Below are 15,891 nucleotides of genomic sequence, written 5' to 3' on the forward strand. Positions count from 1 at the left end.
GGATTTTTGAGGATTAGAAATATATAAAAGTAAATCATCAGCATAGAGTGATATTTTATGGGACTTTAAGCCCCGAGTTATCCCAGTAATATTTGGAGATTCTCGAATGGCAATTGCAAGAGGTTCTAATGCAATATCAAATAATAAGGGACTAAGAGGACAACCTTGTCGAGTACCTCGAAAAAGAGGGGAAAAAAGGTGAACTTAAAGAGTTAGTACGGACCGAGACCACAGGAGAATGATATAACAGTCTAATCCAGGATATAAATTTCGAGCTAAAATTAAACATTTCAAGCACCTTAAATAAATAAGGCCATTCTACTCTATCAAAAGCTTTCTCAGCATCTAAAGAGATAACACACTCAGGAACATTTTGTGAGGGAGTATAAATGATATTTAACAGTGTGCGAATATTATAAAAAGAGTAACGACCTTTAATAAAACCCGTTTGGTCTTCCGAAATAATAGAAGGAAGTACTTTTTCTAATCTATTTGCTAATAACTTAGAAAAAACTTTAGAATCAACATTTAATAAAGATATTGGTCTATAAGATGCACATTGAGCAGGATCTTTATCCTTCTTTAATATTAGAGAAATTGACGCTCTATTGAAAGATTCAGGAAGTTTACCAAGTTTTAATGAAGCCTCAAAAACCCTACAGAGCCAAGGGATTAATGAAGGAGCAAAACATTTATAAAATTCTACGGTAAACCCATCAGGGCCAGGAGTTTTCCCCAAATTCATAGAGAAAATAACATTCCTAATCTCATCCATGGTAATGGGAGTATGTAACATAGAAGACATATCCTGTGAAATCTCAGGGAAGTCTAAATTATCTAAAAAATCATTCATATATTTAGAATCTCGAGGAGACTCTGATTGATATAAGGAAGAGTAAAAATCACAGAAGGTTTGATTAATCCCCACATGATCAAGTATCAGTCGATCATTTTGGTTATAAATCTGATTAATTTGAGATTTAGCATCATTAGACTTCAGTTGATTAGCCAACAGTTTGCCAATTTTGTCACTGTGTACATAAAGTTCACTTCTTGTTTTCTTTAATTGGTTTACAATCGAGGACGAGAGTAATAAACTGTGTTCCATTTGAAGTTCAGTTCTTTGTTTATATAACTCCTCAGATGGAGCCATAACATATTTCTTATCAATTTCTTTAATCTTGTCCACAATTACCAACTCCTCCTGCTTCAGCTTCTTCCTCAAAGCAGCAGAATACGAGATAATCTGACCACGAATATAAGCTTTAAAAGTGTCCCAAAGAATGTTGACAGAAATATCCTCTGTATAGTTAATTGTAAAAAAAAGATCAATCTGTTCATTCATAAAGTTAACAAAGTCCGAGTCCTGAAGCAACAGCGAATTAAAACGCCATTGTCTATTATTTTGTATATTGGCCAGAATTTTAATAGAAAGCTTAAGTGGAGCATGATCCAAAATGGTTATAGAGTCATAATCACATTTAATCACTGAGGAAATAAGACGAGAATCAATAAAGAAATAATCAATTCTTGAATAGGAATGATGAACATGTGAAAAAAAAGAAAAATCTTTTTCCTGAGGATGCAAAAAATGCCAAATGTCCGTCGACCCAGAATCAGAAAGGAATGAATTAATCAAAGTTGCAGATTTATTAGGTAAGGTCCGTAGAGGAGCCGAACGGTCCAAAGCTGGAGACAAACAGGTATTAAGATCTCCGCCCCAGATCAATGAAAACTCATTCAAATTCAGAAACTGATTAAATAATGATTTATAAAATTCCAGACAGTCCATATTAGGAGCATAAACATTAACCAAAACTACTTTTTTATTAAATAGTAAACCACTAACCAATAGAAATCTACCATTCGGATCAGAAATAATATCATGTTGTATAAAAGTAACTGAGGAGTCTATAAAAATAGAGACGCCTCGAACCTTAGCATTGGAGTTCGAATGAAACTGTTGTTTCTTCCAGAATTTAAAAAAAACGTAGTCTGTCCCCCCTCCGCACATGGGTCTCTTGTAAAAATAAAATTTGTGCTTTAAGTCTCCGGAACACTTTAAAAACTTTTTTCCTTTTAATAGGATGATTAAGACCATTAGTATTCCAGGAGACAAAATTAATAATAGACTCCATAAACCCTAAAGTCAACCCGCAACAAGGAGGATTGACGATAGGCTCGACCCACGAACCCGGAAAGGGAACAGAACATACAAGAGATACCGGGAAGAAGAACCCAACCAATACTTCAATAATGTATATAGCCCAAGAAGAAAGAAACTAAAACATGAAGCCCCTCCCACCACCCCCCACCCCATGACCCCAAGGCTAAATCTAACGCAGACCAGCCCGAAAGAAGCAAGCACTAAAACTACCCCCATGACTTCCGGTATACGCTCCCTTAAAAAAAAAGTGTAAATATAAAAAAGGTTGGCCTTATTTATTTAAGGTGCTTGAAATGTTTAATTTTAGCTTGAAATTTATATCCTGGATTAAACTGTTATATCATTCCCCTGTAGCCTCGGTTTGTACTAACTCTTTAAACTCACCTTTTTTTCCTCTCTTTCGTGGTACTCGACAAGGCTGTCCTCTTAGTTCCCTATTATTTGATATTGCATTAGAACCTCTTGCAATTGCTATTCGAGAATCTTCAAATATTACTGGGATAACTCGGGGATTAAAGTCCCATAAATTATCACTCTATGCTGATGATTTACTTTTATATATTTCTAATCCTGAGAAATCTATTCCTGCTGTTTTAGAGTTATTAGCACAATTTGGTTTTTTCTCAGGTTATAAATTAAATCTTAGTAAGAGTGAACTTTTTCCGATTAATAAACATCTTCCCTTATATTATAAATTTCCATTTAAATTGATTAATAATTATTTTTCATATCTTGGGATTAAAATTACTTGTAAATACAAAGATTTATTTAAGACTAACTTTTTACCATTAATAGACCATATTACTCAACTTTCATCTAAATGGTTTCCCTTATATTTAACTTTGATTGGTCGTATTAATGCAGTTAAGATGTTTTTTTTGCCAAAATTTTTATATGTGTTTCAGGCATTACCAATTTTCGTTCCAAAATCTTTCTTTGATAAAGTTGACTCTAAAATTTCTTCATTTATTTGGCAGAATAAGAATCCGAGACTGGGTAAAATACATTTACAGAAAGCTAAGAGAGATGGAGGTTTAGCATTACCTAACTTTAGATTCTATTATTGGGCTATTAATATTCGACATATGAAATTTTGGTTACTTGACCAGGACATACTATCTATTCCTAAATGGGTAGCATTGGAATTACAATCTGTTCAGGGTTATACACTTGGCTCTATTTTAGGCTCCTCTCTCCCTTTTGATTCGAAACGCCTTAAGCAGGTCTCTAACCCGATAGTTAAATATGCTTTGCGCATTTGGTTTCAATTCAGAAAATTTTTTGATCTTAATCAATTCGGGTTAGCGATTCCTATTTTAGGTAACATATTTTTTCCTCCCTCCTTTACGGATCGCGCTTTTCAAACTTGGAAGACTAAGGGTATTTTACGGTTTTTGGATTTATTTTTAGATGGTTCCCTTATGTCTTTTGAACAATTATCTAATAAATATAACTTATCAAGAATACATTTTTTTAGATATTTACAAGTTAGAAATTTCCTAAGTACTATACTTTCTTCCTTTCCAATGCTTCCTCCTACATATATTTTAGATTCGATAATTAACCTCAATCCATGTCAGAAAGGTGCATCGGCTGTGATTTATAATATTATTATGAAACTTAGGAAAGCTCCATTTGATAAGATTAGGGTAGATTGGGAACAGGAATTGGGGCTTACCATTTCTGTGGATGATTGGGGGCAGATTTTACAATTAGTTAATACTTCCTCTACTTGTGCTAAACATTCCTTAATTCAATTTAAAGTGGTTCATAGAGCACATATGTCCAAAGATAAGTTAGCGCGCTTTTACTCGCATATTAATCCTTTCTGTGATAGATGTTCGGGGCAGATAGCCTCTTTAACTCATATGTTTTGGTCTTGCCCTACTTTGGAAACTTTTTGGAGAGATATTTTTAATATTATTTCTAAGGTATTAAATATAGATATCTCTCCTCACCCTATTACTGCTATCTTTGGACTACCTAAAATTTCTAGTAATCTTTCCCCTTCAGCCCGTAGAATGATTGCATTTCTTACTTTAATGGCGAAAAGATGTATTTTACAACATTGGAAAGAGCTTAATGCTCCAACTACCTTTTTTTGGTTTTCTCAGATGATTTTATGTTTGAATTTGGAGAAAATTAGAAGTAACCTTTATGATTCTTCATTTAAATTTGAACAGATTTGGGGACCTTTTATTCGATATTTTCATTTAATGTAATATTTACCCTTCTTGTTTTTTTTTCACTGTTTTTAATGGAGGTCGGGATTGGGGACGTGATTTTAAGTTTAACTCTGTTTGGTTTCAAGTTAGCCCATTGCTTTGCCTTGCTTTTAGTTAGTTGCACGGTGGGTTTTTTTTGGGGGTTTTTTTTTCTTTTTTTCCATTGATATATATAAAATTTAGTATACTATTATGTTATCTTGGTTTCTTATGTTTAAATTACATTGTTTGTAGTATTTTTTTTGGTATTGATACCTTTTGGAATTTTATTATACTTTAACATTGTATTAATGTTTATATGGCTTACCTTTTTTGTATACTTACTCAATAAAGATTTAAAAAAGAAAAAAAAAGGTCAGCTGATTATAAAACAGTAAAATAAAAAAAGATAACTCAATTAAAATAAACACATAACAGAATAAAAGCCAGAAAATATTTTAAAAAACGCAATAAACCCCAAACTCATGAGTAAACAAAACAACAAAAAAAAAGAGATTATTAACATAAACTAGTTATAAAAACCTACAAAACAAAATAGATTTTTAAAAAAACTACAAAATTTAAGGCCACAAAGGAAATACGTAAAATGACAATGAGGAAGTAACCACCCAGAATCCCCTGGGAAAAAGAAAGAAATGACGCAGTTAAAAAGAAAGTTTAGCAACCATATTAAGTAATCAAAAATAAACTTTTCTGCCCAAATAGGGCAAAAAAAAAATTAAGACCGACAAATTCACAGCCTCCGATCAACGGAGGTAGTTAAAATATTACGATTAAGATGTTGAAGGTGAAAATTGATCCAGATAACTCTGGGCATCCGATGGAGATTCAAAAAAACGGAGGGCTCCATCCAACGTTCGAATCCTTAAACGTGCAGGGTAAAGCAGCGCTGGTTTTAAATCCATCTTGTAGAGTTCCGACATCACAGATCTGTAACGAACCCGTTGATCCCGGATTGGTTTACTGAAGTCCTCCACGAATCGGAACTTAAGATCCAAAAAATCAATGAAACCTTTAGATCGAATGAATCGAAACAGTTTCTCCTTGTCTTGAAAGTAATGAAAACGTAAAATGACATGTCTAGGTTTATCTGACCTATGCGAGTATGATGGAACTCTGTGAACACGATCCAATAACGGTGGTTGGTCAGGAAATACAGTAGTAAATGCATCTTTTAAAAGTTGAGAAAAATACTTCATAGGGTTATCGGATTCAACAGCTTCACGCACCCCAATCATTCGAAGATTCTGCCGTCGCATTCTAGATTCTAAGTCAGAGTTTTTAAAGGTCAGAAAGTCGAGTTTCTTCTTCATTACATTAATTGTTTCTTCGATTTTCTCCATCTTGAGCTCACTTTGTTGCGCGGATTTTTGAAGATCAGATATAGCCGACCGATGTTCCATAATAGATATCTGTATCTTCTCGATTGAATTGGCAACTTTCTGGAAACTAGTTGAAATTTCCCTTTGAATTAGCTCCGATATAGCTTTCCAAGTCACCGGTGGTTCAGTCGGAGGGAAATCAGTACCTTTCGGTCTAACCGGAGGTTTGCCATCCTTCCCGTTTTTTCCATTCTTAGACATAGCAGACCTTGAACGCATCCAATTATCGGAGAGCCCAATTTATTTCAAAGTATTGTAAAAGTTGATGCCTTAATGGTTAATTAAAATATAGCTGATCATAAGAAGAAAAACTCAGAGGTAATGGAGCGAGTCAAGAACGCGACTTCACTCCATGAGCGCTACCGGAAGTCCCCCATTCCTGTTTCTCTCCCAACCAAGTTTCTGTAATTGCCACAATATTATAGTTTCATGTACTGATCCACACACTTTAAGTTCATCACTTTTACCCATAATACTCCTAGCATTAAAGTATACACATTTCAAACTATCCATCCCATTGTATCTATTACTTTGATACTTTCTGGATTTTTTTTTGCTGGCCTGGACATCTACCTTCCTCTCCATCTCTCCATTTTCTGACCTGGTGCTCTGGCTCCCATAAGTGCAAATTAATTATTGCTTCATTTTTAAGGCCAATTCGAGTCTGGATATTGGAAAGAAAAGATGTAAAAAGGACAGTTGGATAATTTTGCACTATTAAATGGGAAAGTGCTTTGAGAAGCTAGAGGACTGGAAAATTGTAGTTGTCACTCCACTCTTTAAGAAAGGAGGAAATAGCAGAAAGAAAATTATAGACCAATTAGCCTGACCTTAGTGACTAGGAAGATATTGGGGTCAATTGTTAAAGATGAGGTTATGGAGTACTTGGTGACACAGGACAAGATAGGACAAAGTCAGTATGGTTTCCTTAAGGGAAAATCTTGCCTGATGAAACTGTTAGAATTCTTTGAGGAGATTATATGTAGGGTGGATAAAGGGGATGCAGTGGGTGTTGTATATTTGGACTTTCAGAAGGCTTTTGACAAGGTGCCATACGTGAGGCTGCTTACCAATTTAAGAGCCCGTGGTATTACAGGAAAGTTAGAGCATTGGTGGGAGGCAGCGAGCAGGAATAAAATGATTCTTTTCTGGTTGGCTGCCAGTGGTGTTCTGCAGGGGTCAGTGTTGAGACCGCTTCTTTTTATGCTGTATCTCAGTGATTTAGATGATGGAATAGATAGCTTTGTTGCCAAGTTTGCAGATGAAACAAAGATTGGTGGAGGGGCAGGTAGTGTTGAGGAAATGGGTATGCTGCAGTAAGACTTAGATTAGGAGAATGGGCAAGAGAGTAACAAATGGAATACAATGTTGGAAAATGTGTGGTCATGCACTTTGGTAGTAGAAATAAATGTGCAAACTATTTTCTAAATGGTGAGAAAATCCAAGGGACTTGGGAGTCCTTGTGCAGAACGTCCTAAAGATTAACTTGCAGATTGAGTCGGTGGTGAGGAAGGCAAATGACATGTTAGCATTCATTTCAAGAGATCTAGAATACAAGAGCAGGGATGTTATAAGGCACAGGTTAGGCCTCACTTTGAGTATTGTGAACAGTTTTTGGCTCCTCATCTAGGAAAAGATGTGCTGGCACTGAAGAGGGTTCAGAGGAGGTTCACAAGAATGATTCTGGAAATGAAAGGGTTATCTTAGGAGGAATGTTTGATAGCTCTGGGTCTCTACTCGCTGGAATTTAGAAGGATGGGGTGGGGGGAGATCTTATTGAAACCTTTCAAATGTTGAAAGGCCGAGACAGAGTAGATGTGGAAAGCATGTTCCCCATGGTGGGGAAATCTAAGACAAGAGGGCGCAGCGTCAGGATATAGAGGCGTCTATTTAAAACCAAGATGTCGAGAAATTTCTTTAGCCAGAGGGTGGTGAATTTGTGGAATTAATTACCACTGGCAGCTGTGGAGGCAAGGCCATTGGGTGTATTTAAGGCAGAGCTTGATAGGTTCTTGATTGGATATGGTATCAAAGATTATGGGAAGGCTGGGGAGTGGGGCTGAGGAGGAGAAGAAAGGATCAGCCATGATTGAATGGCAGAGCAGACTCGATGGGCCAAATGGTCTAATTCTGCACCTATGTCTTATGGTCTCATTATTGAACTCTAGTGCTAGACTTCACCATTCAGGAGTGATTTTAAATTATCCTTTAAAATAATTTTTATGCCCTGTCTTAGGATTTATCTGTCCGTTTGACTGATGACACAGATCCCTTCTTCTTGTATAATCTTATGATTAGTGAAGATGATTTTCTGAGGTAGGTGTGAATCAGAATACTGTCATTTGATCATTTACTGATTCTTATTTGGTATTGTGTGTTACTAATCTGTAATAGGATAGTTAGAAATTTAACCCAAAATTGCATTATTTCTCCACTTTACTTGTAGCTATTTATTTTTCACAGATACTGCTGGGCTCTATCAGTTATCCACAAAGTGCTGATTTGTTATAGCTTTCTTGTTCCTGGAGTCCAGGCAATCATAGGTACACATTCTTCTCTACTTAAGAAAAGGAAATCTTTTTGGGTTGACTGTGCTGTGTGTGGAACAGGTGCTCCCATGGCGAAACTGATCTCATGTTTGCATGACTTTGTAGAGTCAGCCACTGGCACAATGTGCAGAGGTCGCCTGTGAGGGCTGGTGTTGGGTGAGTGGTGCTCCCACTCAGTAACTAGACTACATTCTGGCTGATACAATCATTGTGTGCTGTTGTTGGGAAACCAGTAGCAGCTGCTCCGTGTTGATATTACTGGAGCTTACAGTTTCTTCCCTGTTGGAAATGACAAAAGCTGTTGCCTGTTCCTCTCTTTAGCAATGATCACTGTTGGAGATGTAACCACAGCAAAATTTCTTATGTGGTATTTTGTAAAGGGCTTTCTGAAGATCCAAACGCACTACGTTCAGTGGTTCCCTTTTTTCCCTAATCTGTAAGCTACAACCGCAAAAAAAGCTCTATCAGGTTTGTTTAATACTGTTTCCATTTTGTGACTTCATCTGGACTGCCAAATCCTACCATCTAAGTACTTTGTTATTTTCCTTAATAATAGATTCTGTTATTTTTCCTATTATGAAAGTCAGTAACTGGCAGCATCCATCTTGTGAGAAACTGAATTACTGTTGAGGGTCAATGACCTTCATCAAAACTGGTCTGTAGTTTTGTATTTTTTTCTTTTCTCTCTTAAAGCTGATGTTTGCTACTTTCTCAATTATGGGAACCATTCTAGAATTTGAATTTTGGAAATAACTCCACATGCATCTCTTTCAAAATGCCGTGATTCACTTTGTCATATCCAAGGGATTTGTTACTTATCAGTCCTGTTAATGTTTCCAATAGCTTCTTCTCCCACTGACATTTTCTTTCACACGTTGCTCTGCACTATCTCAGGGAGGTTTTTTTAGCCTGTATGAAGACAAACATTAATTGAACATCCAGAACAAAATTGCAATAGAGAGGAATTCTAACCTGCTTCATCTACAACAAGGCCCTGTGTGGATACAGGAACTTCCACGCTGTAACAGGATATTGTAGGCATGGATGGTTGCAAATTAACTTTAATAGACAGTTAAGTCACACCTGCCAAACATAAACAAATTATCAAAAAATGAACACTTCTGGCTCTCAAAGTTAAATAATAAAGTTATTGAAGCTAATAAAAGTTAAGAAACTTGAAAATCCCAAAGCTGTTAAAACTATAATTAATATTACCAAAGTCTTTTGTATCTGTACCTTCTCATTGAAATAAATATTCTATCTATGGTGTGTTCTTGAGGCAAATTACCCATCATGGGTGTTAGGATATCTCTAATCTCAAGCAACCATAGTGAACTCCATGAAAGAATCCACTGGTGGAGTACAGTACGTGCACCACTGGTATATTGCTGAAGGTAGCTTTCAATTTGACCTCGAGTTTACTGCTAGTTAAGCAGAAGATTCTCAACAAATATGAAAAATTATCAGGGTTCTAAGTCAGCGTAGGGGTTCTTAGACCTAAAGTTTCAAACCATTAGCAAATTGACATTTTCACTGTATAGGCTATCTTTCAAAGTTAGAGTGGTGTATTACTTGGAGGAATGCATTTAGGTGGTGTTTAACAATTCATCTGACATAAAAGATTACTATCTATGTATTTGTTATTTTTGCTTTACTCCCTTCTTGACAACATTGCAAGATACTGAGAACCCTTGGGGGAGGGGGTGGAATTGTGGGGTCTCAACACAATTTAATAATGTAGATTTCAAAATTCCATAATAGGAAATTGATGTAGGACATTGGATAGATCTTACCGAGAGTACTTTAGTCAGGGTTGGTCTCCATATTACAAAACGATAGAGGGATTAGCAAGGGTCCAATAATATTAAAAATAAGACATCCAGATCTGAAGGCTATAACTATCAGGAAAGAGAGAACTATTTCAATGGGATCATTTAGATTAGGTTAGATTAGATTAGATTCAACTTTACTGTCATTCTGCCGAGTACAGATACAAAGCCAATGAAATACAGTTAGCATCTAACCAGAAATGCAAAGAATAGTGTTACTTACAAAATAACTGCGAATAAAAAGTAAGTGCTACAGCACACAAATATAGAAGTACTGAGACAGTACAATATGGGTGCAATACTGCTTAGCGCTGTGATGTGAGGTTCAGCAGGGTCACAGCCTCAGGGAAGAAGCCCTTCCTGTGCCTGCTGGTGCGGGAGCGGAGGCTCCTGTAGCGCCTATCGGATGGGAGGAGAGTAAAAAGTCCATGGTTAGGGTGAGATGCATCCTTGGTAATGCTTTCTGCCCTGCCCAGGCAGTGTTTATGGTAGATGTTCTCAATGGTGGGCAAGTGGGTGCTAATAATCTGCTGGGCAGTTTTCACCACCCGCTGGAGTGCTTTGCGGTCCGATACAGGACAATTGCCATACCACACTGAGATGCAGTTGGTGAGTATGCTCTCAATGGTACAGTGGTAAAAGTCTGTCAGTATCCTGGGACAGAGGTGAGCTTTCTTGATGCTTCGCAGGAAATAAAGGTGCTGTTGCACCTTTTTGATCAGGATGGAGGAGTTCAGGAACCAGGTGAGATCCTCGGAAATGTGGACACCAAAGAATTTGAAGCTTGATACATGCTCCACTACAGTTCCGTTGATGTAGATGGGGATGTGAGTGTGGCTCCTAGCATGCCTGAAGTCCACAATGATCTCCTTGGTGTTCTGGGTGTTGAGGGCCATGTTGTTTGTCGGCACACCACATGGCCAGCTGCTGGACCTCGGCCCTGTAGGCCGTCTCATCATCCCCTCTGATCAGGCCAACCACCGTGATGTCGTCTGCAAACTTGATTATGCAGTTAGAACCATGTACAGGAACGCAGTAAATAAAAAGATTTGAAAAGAAAGAAAGGAACGCAGTCATAGGTGAGAAGGCAGTACAGAGAAGGGCTCAGCACACAGCCTTGAGGCACGCCGGTGTTCAGGGTGAGAGTGGAGGAGGAGAGGTTGTCTAACTTAACTGATTGGGGTCTGTTAGTCAAAAAGTCCAAGGTCCAATTGCAGAGGGATGAGCTGATACCAAGGTGACGAAGTTTGGCGATCAGCTTGGAGGGGATCACAGTATTGAATGCCGAACTAAAGTCAATGAACAGCATTCTGATGTAAGAGTTGGAGTTGTCCAGGTGGGTCAGGGCAGAGTGAAGTGCAGTGGAGATGGTGTCCTCTGTTGACTTGTTGGTGCGATAGGCAAATTGATGGGGGTCCAGGGTAGTGGGCAGACAGGATTTCAGCTGTGAGAGAACCAGTCTGTCAAAGCACTTTGCAATGATGGGGGTGAGTGCAACTGGGCGGAAGTCATTCAGGCCCGTGGCAGTGGAATGCTTTGTCACTGGCACGATGGTGGCGATCTTGAAGCTTGTGGGGACAACTGCCTGGGCCAGCCTGGGCCAGGGACAGATTAAAAATGTCCGTGAAGACCCCAGCCAACTTCCCTGCACAGACTCTGAGCACACGGCTGGGTATTCCATCCGGACCAGCTGCCTTCCGTACATTCACCCTGCTCAGGGTGGCACAAACTTCGGAGGTGGAAAGTGAGAGAGGCAGTTCACCAGGTGGGAGATCCACTTTGAGGGTGACCTCCTTGTTCTCTCGGTCGAAGTGAGCGTAGAAGTAATTGAGCTCATCAGGGAGGGAAGCAGAGCTGGAAGTGGGCACAGTACTAGGTGGTTTGAAGTCTGTAATGACCTGTATGCCATGCCACATGGGCCGGGGGTCCGAGGAGTTGAAATGCTCCTCGATTCTTTGTTTGTATATGTGTTTAGCCTGAGAGATTCCCCTCCTCAGGTTGGCCCTGGCTGAGCTGTAAGCCTCCCGGTCTCCAGACCTGAAGGCTGAATCTCTGACTTTGAGCAGGGGACGAACTTCTCTGTTCATCCATGGTTTCTGATTGGGGAAAACTTTTATTTGTTATTGTGATGACACTCTATCTACACACTTGTTGATGTGCTGAAGGACAGAGTTGGTATATAAGTCAATGTTAATCTGAGAGTCTGTGATGGCATGGGCAGCAAATGCGCTCCAGTCTGTGTGTTGGAATTGGTGCTGAAGAGCACCAAATGAAGTGAATTTCCAAATGAAAGGAGGCAGCAAAGGAGTGTATTAATAGAGCTCTTTAAGATTACGAAATAATTTATAAAGGTATACGAAGCTAGAGACCATAAGTATGTAAATTGTCAATAATGTTTCAGTTGATAATACTTTCATCTGAGTCAAGAAAATCCAGAATCTGTCCTAGCAGATAAATTAAGCTGATTTTTCCAGTGCAGTATTGAAGTACAGATAGAGATGCTGTTTTACAAATGAATATTAAACACTACCTGAATGTTTCCCTCCAAGAGACATGTCATCTGAACTTTGAAAAATATAATTAATCCTTCACTGTCACCGGGTCTTCATCCTGGTATTCCCTTCCCACCAGCGTTCTTCATCTAAAGGTCCACAGCAGTTCAAGAAGATAGATCCTGACTTTTTAAACAGTAATTGCTTTTGAGTAATTAACATTGGCCTTGCCGACAACAACCATGCCTTGAAAAATAAATGTAAAGGAAACAGGTCATTTGGATTGTTGCATCAGATTTTGTTATATGTGAAAGATTGGAATATTCCCAGTGTTATAGCTGATTTTTATCTCATTTAAAATTATCAAAATAAAGCCAAATGATCTGGTCATCAGTGCATTCTTGTTTGTAGGAACTTGCTGTGCACAGTTTGACTCCATGCCAACATTAACAACATTTCAAATACACTCAGTAACCACTTTATTAGGTACAGGAATGTGCTCTCAAGTACCACGTGTTACAACAGTGGTGTGCAGAAGAGCATCTCTCAGTGAACAACGTGTTGAACCTTGAAGTGAATGGGCTACAACAGCAGAAGCTCACACTGGGTTCCACTTCTGTGGTTACTTTATTAGACACAGGAGAGTACCAACATTAAAAACAGGACTGTACCTAATAAAGTGGCCACAGGATTGGAACCTGATGTGGTCTTCTGCTCCTGTAGCGTATCCACTTCAAAGTTAGATGTGTTGTGCATTTAGAGATGCTCTTCTGCACACTACTGTTGTAACACATGGTTATTTAAGTTAATGTTGCCTTCCTGTCAGCTTGAATAAGTCTGGCCATTCTCATTAACAAGGCAGTTTTGCCCACAGAACTGCCGCTCACTGGGTTTTTTTTGCTTTTCGCACCACTCTCTGTAAACTCTAGAGACTGTTGTGCATGAAAATCCCAGTTTCTTGGAGTCGTCATGTAAAAACAGGTTTTATTTTGAAAGAACACTGATTTTATTTTTTACCGTGGCATTAGAATAAGACCCAAAATTTCACCACTTCCCATATCTATACTAACAAAACAACACAGCAAATACAATCCTGGTTTAATCCAATGGCAACCCCCACAACCACAACTCCTTTCCTACCCTCCGAGTCCCAAAATATCCCAACCTGGATCATATCAGCTAAGTTGGATTGTCACCTAGTCTGTCTCTCAAATAAGTTATGGAATTACATAAATAAGCGTGTTTTTAACTGTTGCTGCTACATCAAAAGAATTTCCCGCTCGTGATCAATAAAGTAGTTATTAACTGAGGCAAATAGCAGAAACGCTTGAGGGGAAGTCAATGAAAATGGTAGAGAAAGGTATAGCGTATTATAATGAAGTGAGATGACAGGAGATGAAAAGGCTGGCCTTTGGAATATAGGTACACACTTTCCAGTCATTTGGATTGTTTTACTGCTTTAAGCACAACGCCATGTAACATTGCATTAAGATAACAATTTAATTTTACAGTTTAAAGAATCAACAAGGACTGCTTGTAGAATTTTCTGCTTTTCCCCAGCGGTTCATTGAACTTTTGGACCAATGTATCCAGGAACAAAACAAAGATGTTCCAAGGTGAGTTTGTATCCAGCTGATATTAAGTTGAGCATTAGATTCAAAGATTCAAAAGAACTTTATTGTCATTCTAACCATACATCAGCTCTGCAGGGCAGAATGAGACAGCGTTCCTCAGGGGCAGTGCTGATTTTCTTTTGAAATTTCCACTAGGATAAAGTTTCTATGATCCCGGATGGACAGTCTTATAATAAGGTTAAACTTGTACAGCTTTTAAATCAAGAGGGGTTCGTATTGTTCTGAATAGTTGTCACTTTTTGATAGCTCCCATGGACAATGTACGTTGATTTACAGCATTAAGTCATTCATTCTATTTTTTTCTTGTCTAGAGGTAGACCTCTGTAGTTTGCACTTCAATTATTGATCTTTATGCAGTTCCAGAATGATAGCGACAGTGTCTAGGGTGTGGTGGTGGAGCAGAGGTAGAAAAGTATCATATTTTATCAGTTGTGAATCATTCCCTTGTCTACACATGGACTGAGAGGGAAACAAGGACTCAAATAACTAGTGTTGGATTTAAGTATGCATTCCCATTCCATCCCACTTGGCCTCATCTGCAAGTCTTAGCTAGCATCTAAAGCTAGAATCTGCATTGACGTTAGGGTTCTAAATTTCCAGAATACTGTGGATTTTGATTGAAGTGCTCTGAACAGTCTGCTAAAGGAGATAGAGCTGTGAAACTATTGTATCAAGTAGTATCTTCAGAGACCTAGATAGGCAGAAATGGAAGTTAATTTGCTTTTGATGCCATTCAATAACCTTTGTACATTCTGTGATTGTTATAGCACTTTATAAATATTGTTATCTTTTAATAATTTCTCATTTTAAATTTCTTCCATCTATTCATTGATTTTTCATCCAAAGGTTTACTCTTCAGTTAGTAACGCAGTCTCCAGCATTGGATCACATGCCTGCAAGCTTAAATATAATAGAAACTAACCCATTCAAGCACCTCACGCATCTCTCCTTAAAGCTGCTTCCAGGAAATGACAATGAGATAAAGAAATATTTAGCAGTCTGCCTTCATAATGTGAAGGTTAGTTTCTACATTGATTTGTTATGAAGGTATTTGTTATCCTCAAGTTTATACTGCTGTGTTAAATAACTTTTTTTCTCTAAAATATTGTATCATAATAATCTGATGCAGCTTTGTTATTTGATTGTTGTGTTATTATAGATAATAGCCCACTTTCTCAGTGTAGGCATTAGCGTAAATGCAGAAACTTGAACTTAAATCATTAGTAATTGGCATTGTTACATATTTCTCTCTGCTTCACTGCTGAGCTTCATTTTGTTGAACTATGCTTGGATGGGAGACTACCTGGCTGTAGTTGGATTTGCCCAGTTCCAGGGTGCTGTGAAAGCATCACATCATGTTTGATCTCAAACGCTAAAGACTTATTTATTCTTGGATAAGATTACCAAGTGCTCTGGTATTTGAAAATGTCCATTAATTTTTGAGTTTAATGGATACTAGGATACTTTGCAGAAATTCATGATCCATGAAAGAACAGATTCCTAATATATCTGTTACTGTCGTTTTTACTTTCCTACCATGAATATTTGCTTACATGACTAAAATCTCAAGTCTTAAAGATCAAACATTAGCCTTATTTGTCACATGTACATCA

The 15,891-nt window shown here is 37.9% G+C and overlaps 1 protein-coding gene across 2 annotated transcripts in view; it reads left to right on the plus strand.

The window, feature by feature from the left end:
* Window positions 1-15,891, plus strand: part of sass6 (SAS-6 centriolar assembly protein) — a 60,707-nt gene that overhangs the window by 28,503 nt on the left and 16,313 nt on the right. The window contains exons 2-5 of one of the 2 annotated variants that reach the window (XM_063068879.1): window positions 8,011-8,090; window positions 8,238-8,317; window positions 14,156-14,260; window positions 15,125-15,296. In XM_063068879.1, coding sequence (XP_062924949.1) covers window positions 15,168-15,296 — 129 coding nt within the window. In that variant the 5' untranslated portion in view covers window positions 8,011-8,090; window positions 8,238-8,317; window positions 14,156-14,260; window positions 15,125-15,167. The remainder of the gene's footprint in view (window positions 1-8,010; window positions 8,091-8,237; window positions 8,318-14,155; window positions 14,261-15,124; window positions 15,297-15,891) is intronic. The other variant, XM_063068878.1, reaches the window with a different exon arrangement.

Source organism: Mobula hypostoma, chromosome 16 (genome assembly GCF_963921235.1).
Source record: "Mobula hypostoma chromosome 16, sMobHyp1.1, whole genome shotgun sequence".
Classification (NCBI taxonomy): domain Eukaryota; kingdom Metazoa; phylum Chordata; class Chondrichthyes; order Myliobatiformes; family Myliobatidae; genus Mobula; species Mobula hypostoma.